Source organism: Astatotilapia calliptera, chromosome 7 (assembly GCF_964374335.1).
Source record: "Astatotilapia calliptera chromosome 7, fAstCal68.1, whole genome shotgun sequence".
In the NCBI taxonomy this organism is placed as follows: Eukaryota; Metazoa; Chordata; class Actinopteri; order Cichliformes; family Cichlidae; genus Astatotilapia; species Astatotilapia calliptera.
In genome coordinates, this window is record NC_137428.1 from 6,792,802 (window position 1) to 6,809,809 (window position 17,008).

Genomic DNA, 17,008 nt, shown 5'->3' on the forward strand with positions numbered 1-17,008 from the left:
ACTTTCGTTTTCGTGTCAAAGTGAAAGTGAACTAAAAGGCACATACGCTGAGCGTGTCTGGTTTGGTGACGACTGTTTTTAAACCCATAAAGCCAACAGTTAACATTGCAGTTAAAATACATTAAATGTGAACACCTTCGGAGAAGTCTGCGTTGAAAGGTGAGTGTTCCGTGTGTAATGACAGGACTTCAGCCTTTAACCCTCGCATATTCGTCTTGTAGCCTATATGATTTGAACGTTGCTAGTTTTGCTTTTAAACACTGTTTTTTACAGACTGCAACCAATATCCTCACAGTCTTGACTGTAAATGACAATACTTACCATAAAACCACATACACAGGTTCTTAAGCTGCTTCCTAATAATGTCCCCCTCCAGGCAGCCCTGGGGTTTTCTTAGTGTTAAATTGTTTCATTCTGAGCTTCTTTCTGCTAAATTGTGAGTGTGAATTATGATTTATGAGGATACGTAGTTTAAAAAGTGAACATGAGATCATTAGTTCGGAGCCAATCGCGTGAGATCAAGAGCGTTTCCGTTTCTATTATCCACACTTTTCCAGCGTTGTAGCAGTTTGGAAACAAACTAGCCCAACTACCTTCTCATGGAAAGAGTAATCGCTGTATTTGGCCTCCCTAAGCACACAGAGTTAGTCTGCACAATAGCACAAGGCATGTTGCAACAGCATGCATTATTTTGAACAGTGCCGCAGAAAGAGGGGTACTACTGCCTGCACCTTTTGTTAAATAGATCTGGTCAAGTGTGCAGAGGACAAGGACGGACCATCAAGCAACCTGATACTTTAAAACAATCTCCAAAAGCTGATTCTGTTCATCTGGACAAAACGCTACGTAGAGATGAACAGAATCAGCTTTTGGAGATTTACTTTCCTGGATGATTGAGAATGCATCAAGACACTTTAAAACAATGATATTTACTTGGAATAAAATTCATTCGAATTTATATGTATATATATATAAATCCTTATTAGAAATTCAACCTGTCCTTCAGTAAGCAATGTGCAGTTTGCAGGGGTTCCCAGCCAGAGAACCCAAGTGATTACTCAAAGAGAAAAATTTTAATGATTAGAACATTACAATATTTTGCTTCTGAGGACCAAGGCTTTCTTGTATTTTTTTTTTTTAATTGGTCTTGAGCAACAGATCTCCAGGCTTTGACAGTCTTTCAAAGTTTTTCTATGAATATTGGCATTTTCACTACAGGCCTTGTAGAATATTAACACTTAGATAAACCTATGTCTGGCTATATGTAATTTCATTGTAGTATTGTTACTTAGACTGAAGAACATGGGATTATTGGTTTCACCAATATATAATCTCTACCATTTTGAAGATTATTGCTTTGCAGTCTAGAGTGCAATCTTCCCACATAGTCTGTCCATGCTTTTTTCTATGCTGACTGTCGGACAGCTGACATGTGATCTTTAGCCCAAGTCCTTACCTAACAAAACATTCAAACAATTCTATGATCATATTACGATTTCAAAGTCTCCGTACGCCAGTATTTTAAATACAGTGATACTGTACACAAACCTTAACACCAAGGACTCCCACTGGCCACATGGGCTTGGGGATTGCCGTGGCAGTGAGTTGTCTATGTGTGGCATGAGGGGACCAAGAACAAGGCAAGGGAGAATCATAATTTTGTATAAAAAAAAGTGTAGGAATTGGAGCAGCGAGGAAGAATGCTGGACCCAGGGTGGAGCCGACAGCATCCCCTGGTAGTGTAATCTCAGACTAGCCAGTCTGGAGCAGTGCCAGGGTTCGAAAGCTGGGTAGTGTCGGCAGAGAACACTCACACTCAGGCAGTCCCAGGTCCAGTAAGAAGGATCATGGCTGCGTCCACCGCAGGGAGCATGGGGTCCACTTACTGGTCATAAGTCCAGTAGGTGGATGGCCTTGAAAGGCTAAGCCATCTCCCAGTTATCACTGGAGCCTCAGTTTGAGGTGGTGCAGCTGTTGAGCAGCTATGGCATAGTGGCTTGAGAGCGACTGCAGCACTGAGGATGAAGAGCTGGAGATAAAGGTTGAGCTGTGTGTGGCATGGGAAGAATGGGCAAGCTGTGATTTCTTTATCTCTTTAAACAATTCCATGTGGTATATTCAATCAAAAATATCAGAGATGTTTGAATAGTAAAGCAGTCAAAGATGCATGATGAGAATAGCCTTCATGTCAGAAAAAATCTCACTGATATAACAATGTCTTTTTTTTTTTAATTTTAGACAATCTCAGAAAGTCCTTCTACAGCTTCCCACCCAGCAGCACCCAGTCTGTTGGATCCACTGTGTGGTCATGCCATTCTGTCAGGACTTGAGTACAATGCAGAATTAGATGGATTTAACATAGAGTTAAATGCACCTTTATGTAGGTTAAAACAGTAAATCTATATGGCAGGAGAAAACAAAGTCAGTGGATATCATTTTAAAAGAATGTTTAATGTTTAATGTTAATGTTTTGGTGTGAATGTGGGAGTGAATGTGAGTGCGAATGGTGGTCTGTGTATATGTGTTAGCCCTGTGACAGACTGGTGACCTGTCCAGGGTGTACCCTGCCTCTCGCCCTGAGACAGCTGGGATAGGCTCCAGTGCCCCCTGCGACCCTGAAAAGGATAAGTGGAAGCCGATGGATGGATGGATGGTTTAGTGTTTCATTGAACCTAAAGACTAATCTGCACACAAATTTCTAGTAATGTTTTTTTTCTTCTGTCTTTCTTTTTTACTGTGCTTCTTTCTTTAAATCGGGACATGATAGTGTGTCTAATCGTGTCTTGTAGACTGTAGGGTTTGTGATTTTACCAACTAGGTGTTGGACAAGTATTTGGTTGCCTGTTTCTTCAAAGTACTTATCCGGGATCTTTTTTTTCTTCAGTCCTGGAGTTAAAACAAAAGTTCTTCTTGATATCCTGATGTCATGTCTTGTCTTTAAATATCCCAGACATGAAGAGCCAGAAACACAATGACAGCTCTCAGATGAAAGAAGCCCTCCAGCATGATACACAGCAAAATCCTCAAAAGGAGAAAGAAAAGCATGAAAAAGAACAGCACAGCAATGATAGCACAAATCAAGACAGCTTCTTGCCATCCTCTTCAAGAATTTGCAGTGCAGAGAATGTAAAAGACGGACAAGCAGAGTGTCAACAGAAGGAACGGACTTCATCTTGCTGTCAGCTGAAGGATATGAGGCGACTTCAACATGGAGACATGAAGCTGGGTCCCCTAAGATTCGACAAGAGACACACAGTCCTCATAGATGTAAGACCAAGTTATTTATTTATTTATTAATTCCTATTAGTATTGATGTAGTTTTACAGTGCCAGAGCTGATAGGTGGGCAGGTACAAATTTGCAAAGACAAAGGCAAAGTGATACTGGAAAAGTTTAACTCAGGAGGTAGAGAAGGTTATCTACAAATTGGAAGGTTGGTAGTTTGATCCCTGGCTCCTCCAGTCTGCATACCAAATAACCTTGATCACAACAATAACCCCAAGTTGCTCTCTAATGCAGGTAAAGAATAAATATCCATGCAGCTTGAGGGGATAGGTTAATTGGAAAATCCAAATTGTCATTAGGTGTGAATGTGCGAGTGAATGTGAGCGCGAATGGTTGTCTGTCTCTGTGTGTTGGCCCTGCGACAGACTGGCGACCTGTCCAGAGTGTACCCCGCCTCTCGCCCTATGACAGCTGGGATAGGCTCCAGCACCCCCCGCGACCCTGAAAAGGAGAAGCGGAAGCGAATGGATGGATGGATGGATGAATGCCAGATAGAAAAAAGTGTTTGTGTGAGTGATGTATGTTGTATAAAGCGCTTTGAATTCTTTATAAGAACTAGTCCATTTACCATAAAGAGAACAAAGGATGCAAAGACAAAAACATAGAAATAAAGGAAAAATCACAATTGGTCACCAACTACTGCCTGCGTAACAAAACGTTAAAAAAACTGATACACAAAAATCAAATCTTGCTATGTTGTTTGTATGAGACCATGAGTGTCTCTGCATGTGTGTTAGTCATGAAACATAATTGATGAGAAACTGCAACAATGTCCTCTGGAAGTCAGCGGCAGACAGAGAAAGGCCCAGGAGACCCACTGTCCACAGCCCCTCAAGAGCAGTGAAGACCTGAGGCCAGATGTCATGATGATAACTGCATGCCCATCCCTGCATAAGGAAGAGGGAGGCTCCAGACAGAGTCCCCATGGTCAAAGAACCATGGAGAACCATTGGATGATTTATTGGAAAAGAGGTATTGGTTGTGTTCTTGAAATTATACTTTTTATCTTTCAGGTGGATACTTTCAACTCTCAACGGAAAATTTTAACTCAGAAAGGGAGAGATCTATGGCACAGCGACTTTGTGAAGATGCCTTGTTCACAGGCAAGTATGGCTTCCTCATTGCAAAAGGATTCACTTATTATTCAGGAGAAATAAGTAAGTAACCAAGTAAAGTTTAGTGGCTGTCACAAACCAGAACTCAAAGTGACTAAAAGAAATAAAGACCTCAGAAAATTAAACTGCCATTAATAGCAATATTAAGTCAATTTAAGACACAAGACTGTGATTCAAGACCATGAGCAGATGTGTTTTACAAGAAGAGTTTTACATTTGGATCCTGCTCCTCCTGCCACACAGCAAGCCCATTTAAGCCTAATCTTAAAAGTAGAGATCCAAACTGGAAGCTGGCTCCACAGAGGAGGGGCCTGAAAGATTCAAGGCTCTGCCTCCCATTCTACTTTCTGATATTTTAGGAGCCAAGTTGACCAGCTGTCTGAAAGCGATGCACTCTAATGGGGTGATACAGTACTATAAGTTCTTTAAGATAAGATGGAACCTGATTATTCAAGACCTTGCATGTTAGGAGAAGGATTTTAAATTCAATGCTGGATTAACAGGGAAGAAGAGAAGATGAAGAGAAGCTAGTATAGAAGAAATATGCTCTCTCTTTCTAGTCCCTGTCAGTACTCTTGCTGCAGCATTTTGGAGCAACTAAGGGCTGTTCAGGGAGTTTTTGTGACATGATACTAATGAATTACAGCAGTCCAGGCCAGAAGTAATATATGTATGACGTTTTTCAGCATCCCTGAGACAGGATGTTATAGAGATATTGTGCAAATGAAAGAAAGAAGTCCTGCATATTTGTTTAATATGTGCATTGATGGACATATCCTGGTAAAAAACAAAACAAAACAACAACAACAAAAAAACAATGACACCAAGATTCCACACAGTGTTTATGCAGGGCAAGCAAATGCCATCCAGAGTAAGGATCTGGTTAGATACCATATTTCTAAGACGAATACAATAACCTCAGTTTTATCAGAATTTAGAAACAGAAAATTAGAGGTCATCCAGGTCTTTATGTCTTTAAGACATTCCTGCAATTGGTGTGTGTTATATGACTTCAGATAAAGTTGGGTGTCATCTGCATAGATGTGAAAATGTTTGCTTTGCGTTCTAATGATACTGCCTAAGTGTACCATTTACAAAATAAACAGAATTGGTCCTAGCACTGAACCTGGTGGAACTCCATAATTAACCTTAGTGTGTAAAGAGGACTCTCCATTTACATGAACAAACTGAAGTCTATTAGATATATATGATTCAAACCACTGCAGCCCATTAATTTAATACCAACAGCATGCTCTAATCGCTGTAATAAAATATTACTGTCAGCAGTATCGAATGCAGCACTGAGGTCTAGCAGGACAGGCACAGAGATAAGTTCACTGTCAGAGGTTTTTCAAACCTACGAGACATGTTATACAGGTTTTTAGGCATTCAAGAGCCAGTGGAGGCTAAGAATTGCTTTGTGTAGGTTGCAAGAGGTGTATTATCTAGGTAGGAGAAAAGCCAGATAAGAAGACTGCAAGAAGTTGGTGTTGATGTACAGTGACGTGCATGTTGTTCACACAGTAATTCAAACTAATGAGCAAGCCACAGGGTACTGAAATATATGTATTAAAATAACTGTCACTAGTCGCTAGTATCCATGATCTCATTCTTTCGGTCACTACTCACAGTTTATGCCCACAAGTGAGGAGAGGGACCTAGATCGACTGGTAAATCAACAGTTTCATTTTTAGAGACAGCTGTGTCCTCAGCAAGGTGGACAGCAGTACAACATGTATATCTCTGCGTCCTGTTAATTTAAACATATTCCATTATCTCTTATCTCATCTTAAATATCTTTCAAATGGTTCATTAAAAATGAGTTCTGTCATTCTGTCATCAGGTGATTGCGGCTATCGGGCGATCGTGGCTCAAGAGTTGGCAGTTTGTCTTGTAATCGGAACGTTGCCGGTTCAAGCCCCGGCTTGGACAGTCTCGGTTGTTGTGTCCTTGGGCAAGACAGTTCACCTGTTGCCTACTGGTGGTGGTCAGAGGGCCCGGTGGCGCTAGTGTTCGGCAGCCTCGCCTCTGTCAGTGCTCCCCAGGGTGCCTGTGGCTGCAATGTAGCTTGCCATCACCTAGGGCTGTGCGATATGACCAAAATCTCATATCCCGATATAAGAATTCTATCGTCCGATAACGATATAAATCACAAAAATATAACATTTTCTGTGAATCTCGGGCAGCTCGTCTTGTGGGAAGTGTTTCCAGCTGCGCGTCATGTAGCTGGAGTCGAGTGTTTTAACCGATGCATGAAACGATACATTTTTAGACATAAGTTGTAACAGCCGCCGTTTTCTTTGTGTTATTTATTACACGGCGTGCTGCGGGAAAAGCCTGTTCTAACGTTTGAGTCTAAGGTTAATTGTTGTAGCACCTGGCAGCTCTTTTTTAATTCTCATCTGTAAATAATCTGCTCTTTCACATCATTCAGTTTATTTTGAAAAGTCTCAACAGGATTTTAAGCTTTATTGTGAAAGGTTTATGTGGAAAATAAACGAGCGGACAGGCGATGGTGTTACCGTCGTTGTTGCTAACCACAAAGCATAAAAACAGGCGCTTTTCCGTCCATAGTGTGGTTATATAAAATATAAGAGAAAGAGAGAACTTTAAGAAATTAATGTAGCAACTACAGTGACCATCAAAACAATGAAAAATATTGCCGTAAACAGTTTATTTTGCGACACCACAAAACAAATGATAGTGTAAAATGAAACGATAGATGTTTTTATATCGTCATCCGATATATATCGTTATATCGAACAGCCCTACCATCACCAGTGTGTGAATGGGTGGATGACTGGATGTGTAAAGCGCTTTGGGGTCCTTAGGGACTAGTAAAGCGCTTTACAAATACAGACCATTTACCATTGCTGGATGTCATCACTCACAGTATAAGTTCTTGGCACTATCCCATGGATCCTGGAAAGTCTGGATTTTTAATTTTTTATTGCAGTGAATTTCTCATCTGGGGCTGACAGATCATGTGGTCCTTGTCCTCTGCTTGTTTCCTTACTTTCTTTTTTTAAATAATCTTTTATAATCTTTTCATATCCCTTTGATTCCAGTTTTTTTTCTATTTACTTCATTCACAGTGCTCCACCTAATTCACTAACTGTCCCCTTCTATCCTCCACTGCATTCTGCATTCATCAGCTTCTCAAAGTACTTGTTCCCATCTTCTCAATATGCTCTCTTCACTTGTGTTTTTTGCCCCATCTCCCTTCCCTTAACCCCACACGGTTGCGGCAGAAGGCTGCCCTCCCTGACCCTGGTTCTGCCAGATGTTTCTTCCTGTTAAAAGGGAATTTTTACTTTCCCAAGTGCTTGCTCACAGGGGTCATATCTTTGTTGGGTTTCTCTTTGCAATTGTAAAGTCTTTATCTTACAACATAAAGCAGAATGAGGCAACTATTGTGATGATTTAATAATAATGTATACTTCATTGATCCCTGTGGGGAAATTCCTCTCTGCATTTAACCCATTCACTCAGTGAAGCAGTGGGCAGCCACTGGGTGCCCGGGGACGGTACCTTGCTTAGGGGTACCTCAGGGTGGCCGTTCAGTGGATTCAAACCCCCGACCTGCCAATCATGGGGCCACCACTCTACCTACTGAGCTATCCCTGCCCCAAATTGTGCCCCATTTGGCGCTATATAAATGAAATTGAATTGTATTTTGAAAGATAGCACTAAAAACTGAGGCATCTTAACCTCAGTGAGCAATCGGAAAACCACAAAACGTAAAACCATAACCAAAAATTGGACTAAGTCAATAACTCATACTTAAATGTTAAGTACCATTAGTTGAAAACACAAAAAGCTGGGAGCCCAGGACTATGACTCACAGTCTCCAGTTGTGTGCTAGTTTTACAAATTTGCCCCCACTGACAGAGACTAACATGAAGCACATTTTAAATGTGTTTTAATTGTATTTCATTTAGGCTTATATAAAAGTAATACAGATTTTATATGTTGTCTCAAATGGAACAGAGCACATAAATGTAATTGTCATTTCAGGTAGCACATCAGAAGTCAAGGTGGGATGTGATATCCAAAAAGCTGAAATCTCTGGCCAGTAAGAAAACAGCCAGTGTCAAAGATGTAGAGGTATGTTGGCAAGAGTGGACATTGAATCATTGTTCATTTTTACACTGATAATGTGAAATTTGTTCCCAAGGACACATGAAAAGTTAAACGGGTGCTATTCTTTGACCATGCTTAATGTGAATTTCTATGACTGTTATATAAGCATATTAGGTGGTCTTAAAACTTCTCTCATCAGGAAGCTATCATCAAGTATAACCCCAAATATAAAGATCAGTGGTCATTTGATGCCCTCCACACATTGGATCAGGTGAATGCCCACATTTGGTAATTGAATTATTAGTTTTGTGACTTGACTATTTAAATGAGCGATAATAAGCAATGAACATATTTTCTTTTCAGATTACCCCACATACAGAAAACTACTACAAGACACTGTTTCCAAAGATTGCTGCATTGGCCTTGAAGCTCCCTAGCTTTGTGAATAAGGTATCATTTCCAGTTATCTTCTACAAGTAATATTGTGTTGACTATTGAAATAAATTATCTTCTTGGAAAATCTAAGAAATACAAAACCCTCCAAAAAACTTATAACTTAAAATCAAAAGAATACCATTTTCATATAAGCAATGAATTGCCAAAAATTGTAAAATTGAAACTTGAACAGTTTAAAATGTTCCAAGTCTCTTTGAAGTATCCCCAAATACTGAGTCACTATCTTGAAATGTCACTAAAAGGAAAGTTCTTTAAATTAAACAGAAATCGAATATATTTCTTAGGGCGCAAAAGGTGCAGGACCCTAGTTTCTTCTCAGACTACATGAATGACAATATGCTGAAAAGGAATGAAGAAATAAGCACCTGGTGTTGGTGGAAGCGGTTAAAAAGCATCTATCTATAAACATCTCTTGTTTTGTGCCTCCTGCACTTACATCTAGTCTTCAAGTTATCATCATTATTCATTGATTTTATTGACAAAAATCTTTTTGGTGTGCTGTCATTTAAACAATACAACATTAATGCTTTGCTGCATTCCTGCAAATGTACAAATTATTGGATTAAAATAAAAATGCTCCTCCTTGTTCACCTGAATTCAGTCCCTCTTTTGGAGAAAAATTCAAAGAATACATAAAATTTTAAAATGTGCAAAATCTTAACACAAAGTCATTAGGACATTACTTTCGCCTTTACATTTAAGTTCATTCATTTGAAGATCAGTAAGGTGCTCATTCAGCACATCTCCGAGAAGCAAACTAAAGTCAACTGTGATTGTCATGTGTGTGATTAGAACATGCAGGCGTGTGGTCAGTGTTTGATTTGCTTTTGGTTTGTATTCCACTGGCCCCTCAGAAATTTACAGTATCATTCAATCATATTCATCTGTTGTAGGAAGCCAAAATTGCGACTGATATTAAAATATATCTAATCGTGCGGCACTGATACATAACCTATTAAGAATGCCTTGGTGACTTTAATTAGATTGTGATCAGGATGCTTATTTAGACCTAAAGCCGACACATTTGTGTTTTCAGTATCTGAAAGGTACTTATTTTTTCAACTCCAAAAATAGATATAAAAGTAGGCTGTAGTCCACTGGTTTGCGAAGTCTCTGGGTGTAAAGTCTCTTAATATAGGGACTGTGAGACAACACAGAGACTACAGACACATTTGTGCGCAGTTCTGCAAAATAACAGTTCAATTCAGTTTTATTTACATAGTGCCAAATCACAATAGCAGCCACCTCAAGGCAAAAAGGTTCCAGTAAAAATAGGAACCTTTTCATCCTATACTGTAAGTAGGTAGACTGCTGATTGTCTAAAACAACAGGGAAGAACAGCAAAGCTTACTGTGAAAAGGTTTAAAAAAGTTTACTTTTAACGCCTTTTTGTTGTATGCATGATGATCAAAATGAACATAAATATGAACAAAAGTAGACAGCATTCCTGGTTGGTGCTAGTTGTTAACGTTATAATGTTACACTAAGCTGTTATGTATATGTGGGTCTGCAGAGCACTTCATATAATTAACTCAGTACCATGACACCTTTGGACAAATTAATGCCAATTAACTTGAAACAATTATTAATTATTAGGGACATTTGTATTCTAAAACGAATAGTTTTCGATGAGAAAACTAAAATTAAGTTCTCCTGAAAATAAATAATCTGACTGACAAAATGCGTTTCCATGTTCTCAGGCTATCCCGCTTCTACGAAAGGGACAGAGTGCAGCCATCACAATGTCTCAGGTTCAGATATCCTGCCTACTTGCCAATGCTTTTTTTTGCACCTTCCCTCACCGTAACACCTCCAGTCCCAACGCAGAGTACTCTGGTTACCCCAGCATCAACTTCAACAGGTTGAAAAAAAATCCCTTCACTGTAGTCTCTCATTTTGTGTGCCTAATGTATGTTAATTGTTAATAATCATTCTCCACACAGTCTATTTGGAAACTGGTCAAGGAGGAAGATAGAAAAGTTGAGGGCCATCATGCATTATTTTAAAGAAGTTACAGATGAAAGTAAGTTGAATCCTCCCATTCTGCCCGTTTGTGAGACATCTCAGTAAGAGTCCATTGGTGTTTATCAATGTCATTGCAGGTACCCGACCTAAAGGACTGGTGACATTTGAGAGGGAGTGCCTCAGCTACACGGACATGCCCACATGGGAAAGGTAATAACTGATAGATTGATAGATCTGCTGTGGTAAAGCAGCAGCTGTGTTACCACCTTGATTTACTACCTTGAGTTTCTCTAAATCATGTTGTTGTTCATGTGATAGCTGTAAGGCGAATCTGTCTAAACTTCATATCACCTCAGAAGGTCAGATTGAGCTTGAAGGTAAAGGCATGCTTCAGGTAAGAACTGTCCCACATGAATAATGATTTACAGTTTCATATTTTTTGTTTGGGATTTGGTTATTTGTGTGTCTATGTATGTCTATGTGCAGGTAGACTTCGCTAACAGCTTGATAGGTGGAGGTGTGCTGGGCTCTGGTCTGTTGCAGGAGGAGATCCTGTTCGTTATAAATCCAGAACTGATTGTAGCTCGCCTCTTCACAGAGAAACTTGAAGACAATGAGTGTCTGATCATTACAGGTTTGTTCATAAATGGATTAATCATCTCACAAAAATTAGGCTGATTTCATACAAAAATTGCCTGAATGATTAAAATGATTAATTAAGTTAATTTTTGAAGCCAAAATATCAAATAACAACTGGTTCCATCTTTTCTACTATAAAGATTTCTTTTTTAAATTCATAGCTATTTTAATAAGTGAATGACACACTCATATGTCAGAAAACATAAATGGTTATTTAAAAAAAATCAACTATAACATGAATTTAAGACAAAAAAATAGTAAGGATGGATAAAGAAAATAAAATTAACAATTATATGTTATATTTCAATTTTGAAATTAAAATAATCATCAAAAAACAACAAAAAGAATCTAATTCAGTTAGGACCATGTTACCAAATAAATCATAGCATTGCAGCATAGCTTTGTGTTGGGACCTTTCTAGCTTTTTGTGTGTATACATGGAAAGTCAGAAACAGGGAGATCAAGGGATGTGAATTAATCCTGTCATAGTTATTTTACAATAATTACTTAAATGCAGTGTAAGGATGATGCTTTGAGTTCTGGCAAATTACAGTTCACTATAACTATTTTCTTTCACTTGAGGCAAAATGACAGATTAATCAACAATCAATTGATTAATTTGCAATGTTCTCCCCGTGTTTGCGTGGGTTCCCTCCGGGTACTCCGGCTTCCTCCCACCGTCCAAAGACATGCAGTTTGTGGGGATAGGTTAATTGGAAAAATCCAAATTGTCACTAGGTGTGAATGTGAGTATGAATGGTTGTCTGTCCTTGTGTGTTAGCCCTGTGACAGACTGGCGACCTGTCCAGGGTGTACCCCGCCTCTCGCCCTACGATAGCTGGGATTGGCTCCAGCGCCCCCCGCGACCCTGAAAAGGAAAAAGCGGTAGCGAATGGATGGATGGATGGATAATCAACAATCAAAATACTGTGCAAGAGTCTCGAGCCATCCCTCATTTCTTTCTATCTTGTTCCAATTAGTCTTAGTAACAGCATTTCTCCAGGATTCGTGAAAGTGTTTGAAAGTTTTTCTTTGGATATTAGATACCTTTTCTCTCATTCAGAGATGGAGAAAGTTGAGAAAGACAGGACAGGAGAGGAGGAAGAGAGGTCATATTTAAATTAAAGTTCTGCTCAGTGGTATTTGATAAACTAGAAATTTAAAGCTTACCTGTAAGTCCTCATGTTTTTAAATGAGATATTGGTTAGATACATGGAAAGGACTGATTCCTATAGCACTTTTCTACTCCTCGAGCACTAAAAGTACTTTATACAACACGCTACATTCACTCGTTCACACCAGCACTAATTTCTATGCTTTTCAGTGCTTTTTAACTACCATTCACACACATTCATACTCTGATGGATGCTTTGGAGCATTGGGGTTAGTATCTTACCCAAGGATATTTGGCATGCAGACTGGGGGAGCCAGGGATTGAACCACAAACTTTCCAATCAGCAGATGACCTGCTCTACTTCTTCAGCTACAATTATGAGACTTCAAAGGTATAAGCATCACAGCTTGTTGTGTCAAAGTAACTGAGGATAAAACACAGAAAAACATGAAGGAAATTTTCCTGGCCTGGCTTTTTATAACTTAAAAAATATTCTGTAGAAGATCAAAAATGTTTTCTTGTCGGAGGTCAATTTAAAAAACAAAAACAAACAAAACCCAACAACAACAAAAACCAGCAGCACTGTACACAGCGGTAGACTGGTGCGTAATAAGCAAGTGAATAATGCAGCTGTGGTGGAAGTGAAGTGTAGTTTTGATTTTCTTCTGCTGTTTCAGTCAATTTTGGTCTAAGTGACGAAACCTGCAGCTTCAGAATCTGTGAGATGCTGATGTTGTGTCCAAAAAGTGACTGTCTGCCAATAACTTTTTTTCGGTATTTGCCAAAAACTGATTTAAAACGCTATAAATAACTTGCTGGTGTATAATATGTGAAACATATGTCAAATGTATGCCTCATAAATGATATCAAATCATCTTGAGCCACAAACAACATTCCTGTGACAAGGTAGAAGCCGCAATCAGTTTTTGGCAGTGACTTTTATATATGTTTTACTTATCCAGTTAAAAAAAATCTCGTTGACATTAAAATGTTTTTTTAAGAGTAATCTGGCCAAGAGGACAGTGGAAATTGCAACAAATATAACGATAGTTCTGTAAACATATTTTAAGTGGACAAAAAGGAGCGGATTGGTTATAATGTAAGTATAATAACACAGAGTTATAAAGATAGTTGAAAACAAGTAATTTTTCAATTTTAAATATAACAACTTGTAAACCCTGTTCACTGAAGTCTGTTTACCAACATACGTAAAGATATTACACATAAAAAACACACAGAAACATTGGAAGTGCCTCCACTCAAATACAAAGATAATGCTAAGATAAATAGCTCTAGGAAATTAAAAATGGGGAAAATGAATATAGTACAGAAATTCATGATAAATCTATTCACTAAAAATGAATGTGCATCAATATTTGTATTAATGTACAACTTTTGTTGTCTGTTTCTCAGGCTCACAGCAGTTCAGCTACTATTCAGGTTTTGGAGACTCCTTTGAGTGGGCAGGTCCTTATGAAGATCAGTCCCAAAGGTCTGAGGGGGTCATTCATTATTTGCCTTTAGAACTTTTGTTTTTTTTTAGAACTTTTTATTGAGTTTTCTGATGCATTTTGATCCAATTTTTAGGGATGAATGGGCTCGGCGTAAGACAAAGATCCTGGCCATTGATGCTATGAACTTCAGACACAGCGTGGATCAGTACAGAATGAGACATATTACCCGAGAACTGAACAAGGTGAAGTTTATTATGTGTTATTTATTGTTCCTTTGGTTGTTCTTTGTTGGCAGAAAATAAAGAAGCACGAAGGAAAAGTCTCATCTTGAGTTGTGTATTCCATTTACACACACGTGGAAGCATATACTACACTGTTTACTACCCAATGTAGGATTGGATAATCTCAAACCATTTCTGCTGGGTTACTACTGGCAGATAGTGATGCCTTGATCCTATTTTGCAGAACTCCATCACTGACACAAGAGATCCATCACCATTACATTCTCTTGGTGGATGGACACAAAAGTCTCACATTTGGACACACCAAACCAAAGTCCATGGTTAAATAAATAGCTAAATGTCTAAATTTTTGTCTTGGTCCCAGCAGTTCTCTTCTTATAGGCGTCCCTGATTTGTGGTAGTTCCACTATGAAAGTCTGATTCAGGCAATCTCCTACAAATTGCTAATGTGGTTTTATACTCTAATTTGCTGGGTGGTAGTTTCTAGGGGGGTAATTTTAATGAACTAATTCTCTGAAGTAAATAATTTTCAACTTCATCTTCAACCTTTCAACTAGCTGAAAGCTATTTCAACTGATTTGGCAGATCTTTTTTTTTTACACCAGATGCCCTTCCTCCTAGGTATTGAAGCACGTGTCTTGCTTTAAGTGTCTTTTATGAGCGCTTTAATGTGAATAGTGTTGTGTAGGTGACGAGAATGTCAAACAGCATCATGAGTTTAAAGCTAGAAATAAAAACGTCAATGTTAAATGTTACCAGTGCCTATGTCCCACAGGTTGGATATTAGTTAGAAGAGCATGTGAGCAGAATTCAACTTGTGAGGAAATTTCACAACAAAGCAGAGTTGCTGCAGTGTGCATGGTGGCAAGATTGTGTGCTTAGTCCAAATCAGCTCCCCAGGCCAGGGCCGTAACAGCAATTGGGAAAAACTATGTGAATAAGTGAATAACTGTGCCTTAACAAAACTTTTGTGTTACACACAACTTTTTGTGTGTAACCATGCTGTATTGTAAAGAGGAAATGAGACATGAATGCAATTCTACAAAGAACTGAAAACCTAATCTCATGATTATAAAACAAAACAACAAAAAAACAAATTAAAAAAATAAATAAATGAGTGGGTTTGTCCAAACCCTCTGACTGGGCATGTATACATACAAATTTAATTATTTAATATTTGCATACTTGTATTTTACTTTTCATCTGTGACATATTTGTATTGCTTGTTTAAAAGTTATAGTAAAGTTTATAATGCTACTTAAAAGTAAACCCATGCTTATAATGTATGACTGCAATCTAAAATGAATTAATCTCATGTATCTTTGAAGGCTTACTGTGGATTTAAAGGGTACGATGGGCATGAAAACCCAGATATCGCTACGGGAAAATGGGGCTGTGGCGCCTTTAATGGAGACCCACAACTCAAAGGTGAACTTCTTTATATTCATTAGTGCAAAGGTCTCTGAATTTAGTGTAAGGACTAAAGTGATATGCTTGATCATATATGCAGGATTACACTTTGATTTGGAGTTTCTGACATCAAAGAAAGCCAGCTGATTAAATGTATAAATGTGACCTATTTCTACAAACCAAACAAATGGTTAAGAACAAACTGAGTGCAACATTTGTTGTGGAAATTAATGGTGTATTAAATTAAAAAAAAAAAAAGTCAGCTGCTGGAGAGTTTTATTCTTACAAGAAGGAATTTAGTCCATACAGCAGTGTAATGAGGAATTCACAGAACCAGAGGAAATCTATTTATACAGGGTCTCACCACATCTTTATTACCCTGTTGTCAGACAGAAATACACTTACCATACACAGATTAACACAGATTAAGAGGATATATTTAGCAAACAGAGTAATCATGTCTTATTGGTCGAGACAGAAAACAGGACAATTCAGTTCACTTCAGTTTAATTTATATAGCACTGAATCACAACAGTTGAAGGGTTAGGATCTAGGAAAGTCTGTCACAGTGCAACATGAAATAAATGTATGTAAGTTTTTATCTGTTCATGTGCAGCTCTGATCCAGCTGATGGCAGCAGCAAAGGCTAAGAGGGGTTTGGCTTTCTTCACCTTTGGGGATGAAAATCTGAAGCAACGCCTACAGCGCATATATGAGTTGATGTTCGCAGAAGGGATTACAGTAGGTGAGTGTTCCCAAGACATGCAGTTTTCTTTTCTCCAGTTTCTAACATCGCATCACTTTAAAGCTTGTATATTTTCCAGCTAATTTACTGAACACCTAATAATTTCTTTAAAGGGTTAGCTGGTGTCTGACTGAAAGCGGTATTTCTAAAAACCTGCAGACACTGGCCTTTAATATAAGGGAAATGGAGACCTTTACTTACTTCTTGAATGCCTTTAACAGCCTGGACAGTGATTTTTATTTGAAGGATGCAATTTTTTTTCGTAAAGTTCAAAGGATGATCACACTTGTGTCTGAATGCTTGCCTTAATGCCTTCACTTTCCGCATTGACAGTAAGCACATAGTATTTTGTTAGTGTCATGTGAAGTGATTAGGACCCATACAGTTTTCGATTGTTGGTCACAGCAGCTTTCTAGCTACTTCCCACACCACACACCGCTCCTTCCTGACTCCAAACACTAAAAGGGGTCACCTGTGCCCTCCGACCTCCCGGCACCACCC

General features: G+C 38.6%; 1 protein-coding gene across 1 annotated transcript in view; it reads left to right on the forward strand.

Annotated features, from left to right (window-relative positions):
- LOC113025254 (poly(ADP-ribose) glycohydrolase-like) overlaps nucleotides 1–17,008 on the forward strand; it is an 18,705-nt gene continuing 1,697 nt past the window's right edge. The window contains exons 1-15 of the mRNA XM_080304510.1: nucleotides 1–159; nucleotides 2,951–3,267; nucleotides 4,298–4,438; nucleotides 8,417–8,506; nucleotides 8,682–8,753; nucleotides 8,846–8,932; nucleotides 10,639–10,799; nucleotides 10,882–10,961; nucleotides 11,041–11,113; nucleotides 11,222–11,297; nucleotides 11,390–11,537; nucleotides 14,070–14,148; nucleotides 14,244–14,352; nucleotides 15,681–15,780; nucleotides 16,379–16,507. Coding sequence (XP_080160636.1) covers nucleotides 2,953–3,267; nucleotides 4,298–4,438; nucleotides 8,417–8,506; nucleotides 8,682–8,753; nucleotides 8,846–8,932; nucleotides 10,639–10,799; nucleotides 10,882–10,961; nucleotides 11,041–11,113; nucleotides 11,222–11,297; nucleotides 11,390–11,537; nucleotides 14,070–14,148; nucleotides 14,244–14,352; nucleotides 15,681–15,780; nucleotides 16,379–16,507 — 1,660 coding nt within the window. The 5' untranslated portion in view covers nucleotides 1–159; nucleotides 2,951–2,952. The remainder of the gene's footprint in view (nucleotides 160–2,950; nucleotides 3,268–4,297; nucleotides 4,439–8,416; nucleotides 8,507–8,681; nucleotides 8,754–8,845; nucleotides 8,933–10,638; nucleotides 10,800–10,881; nucleotides 10,962–11,040; nucleotides 11,114–11,221; nucleotides 11,298–11,389; nucleotides 11,538–14,069; nucleotides 14,149–14,243; nucleotides 14,353–15,680; nucleotides 15,781–16,378; nucleotides 16,508–17,008) is intronic.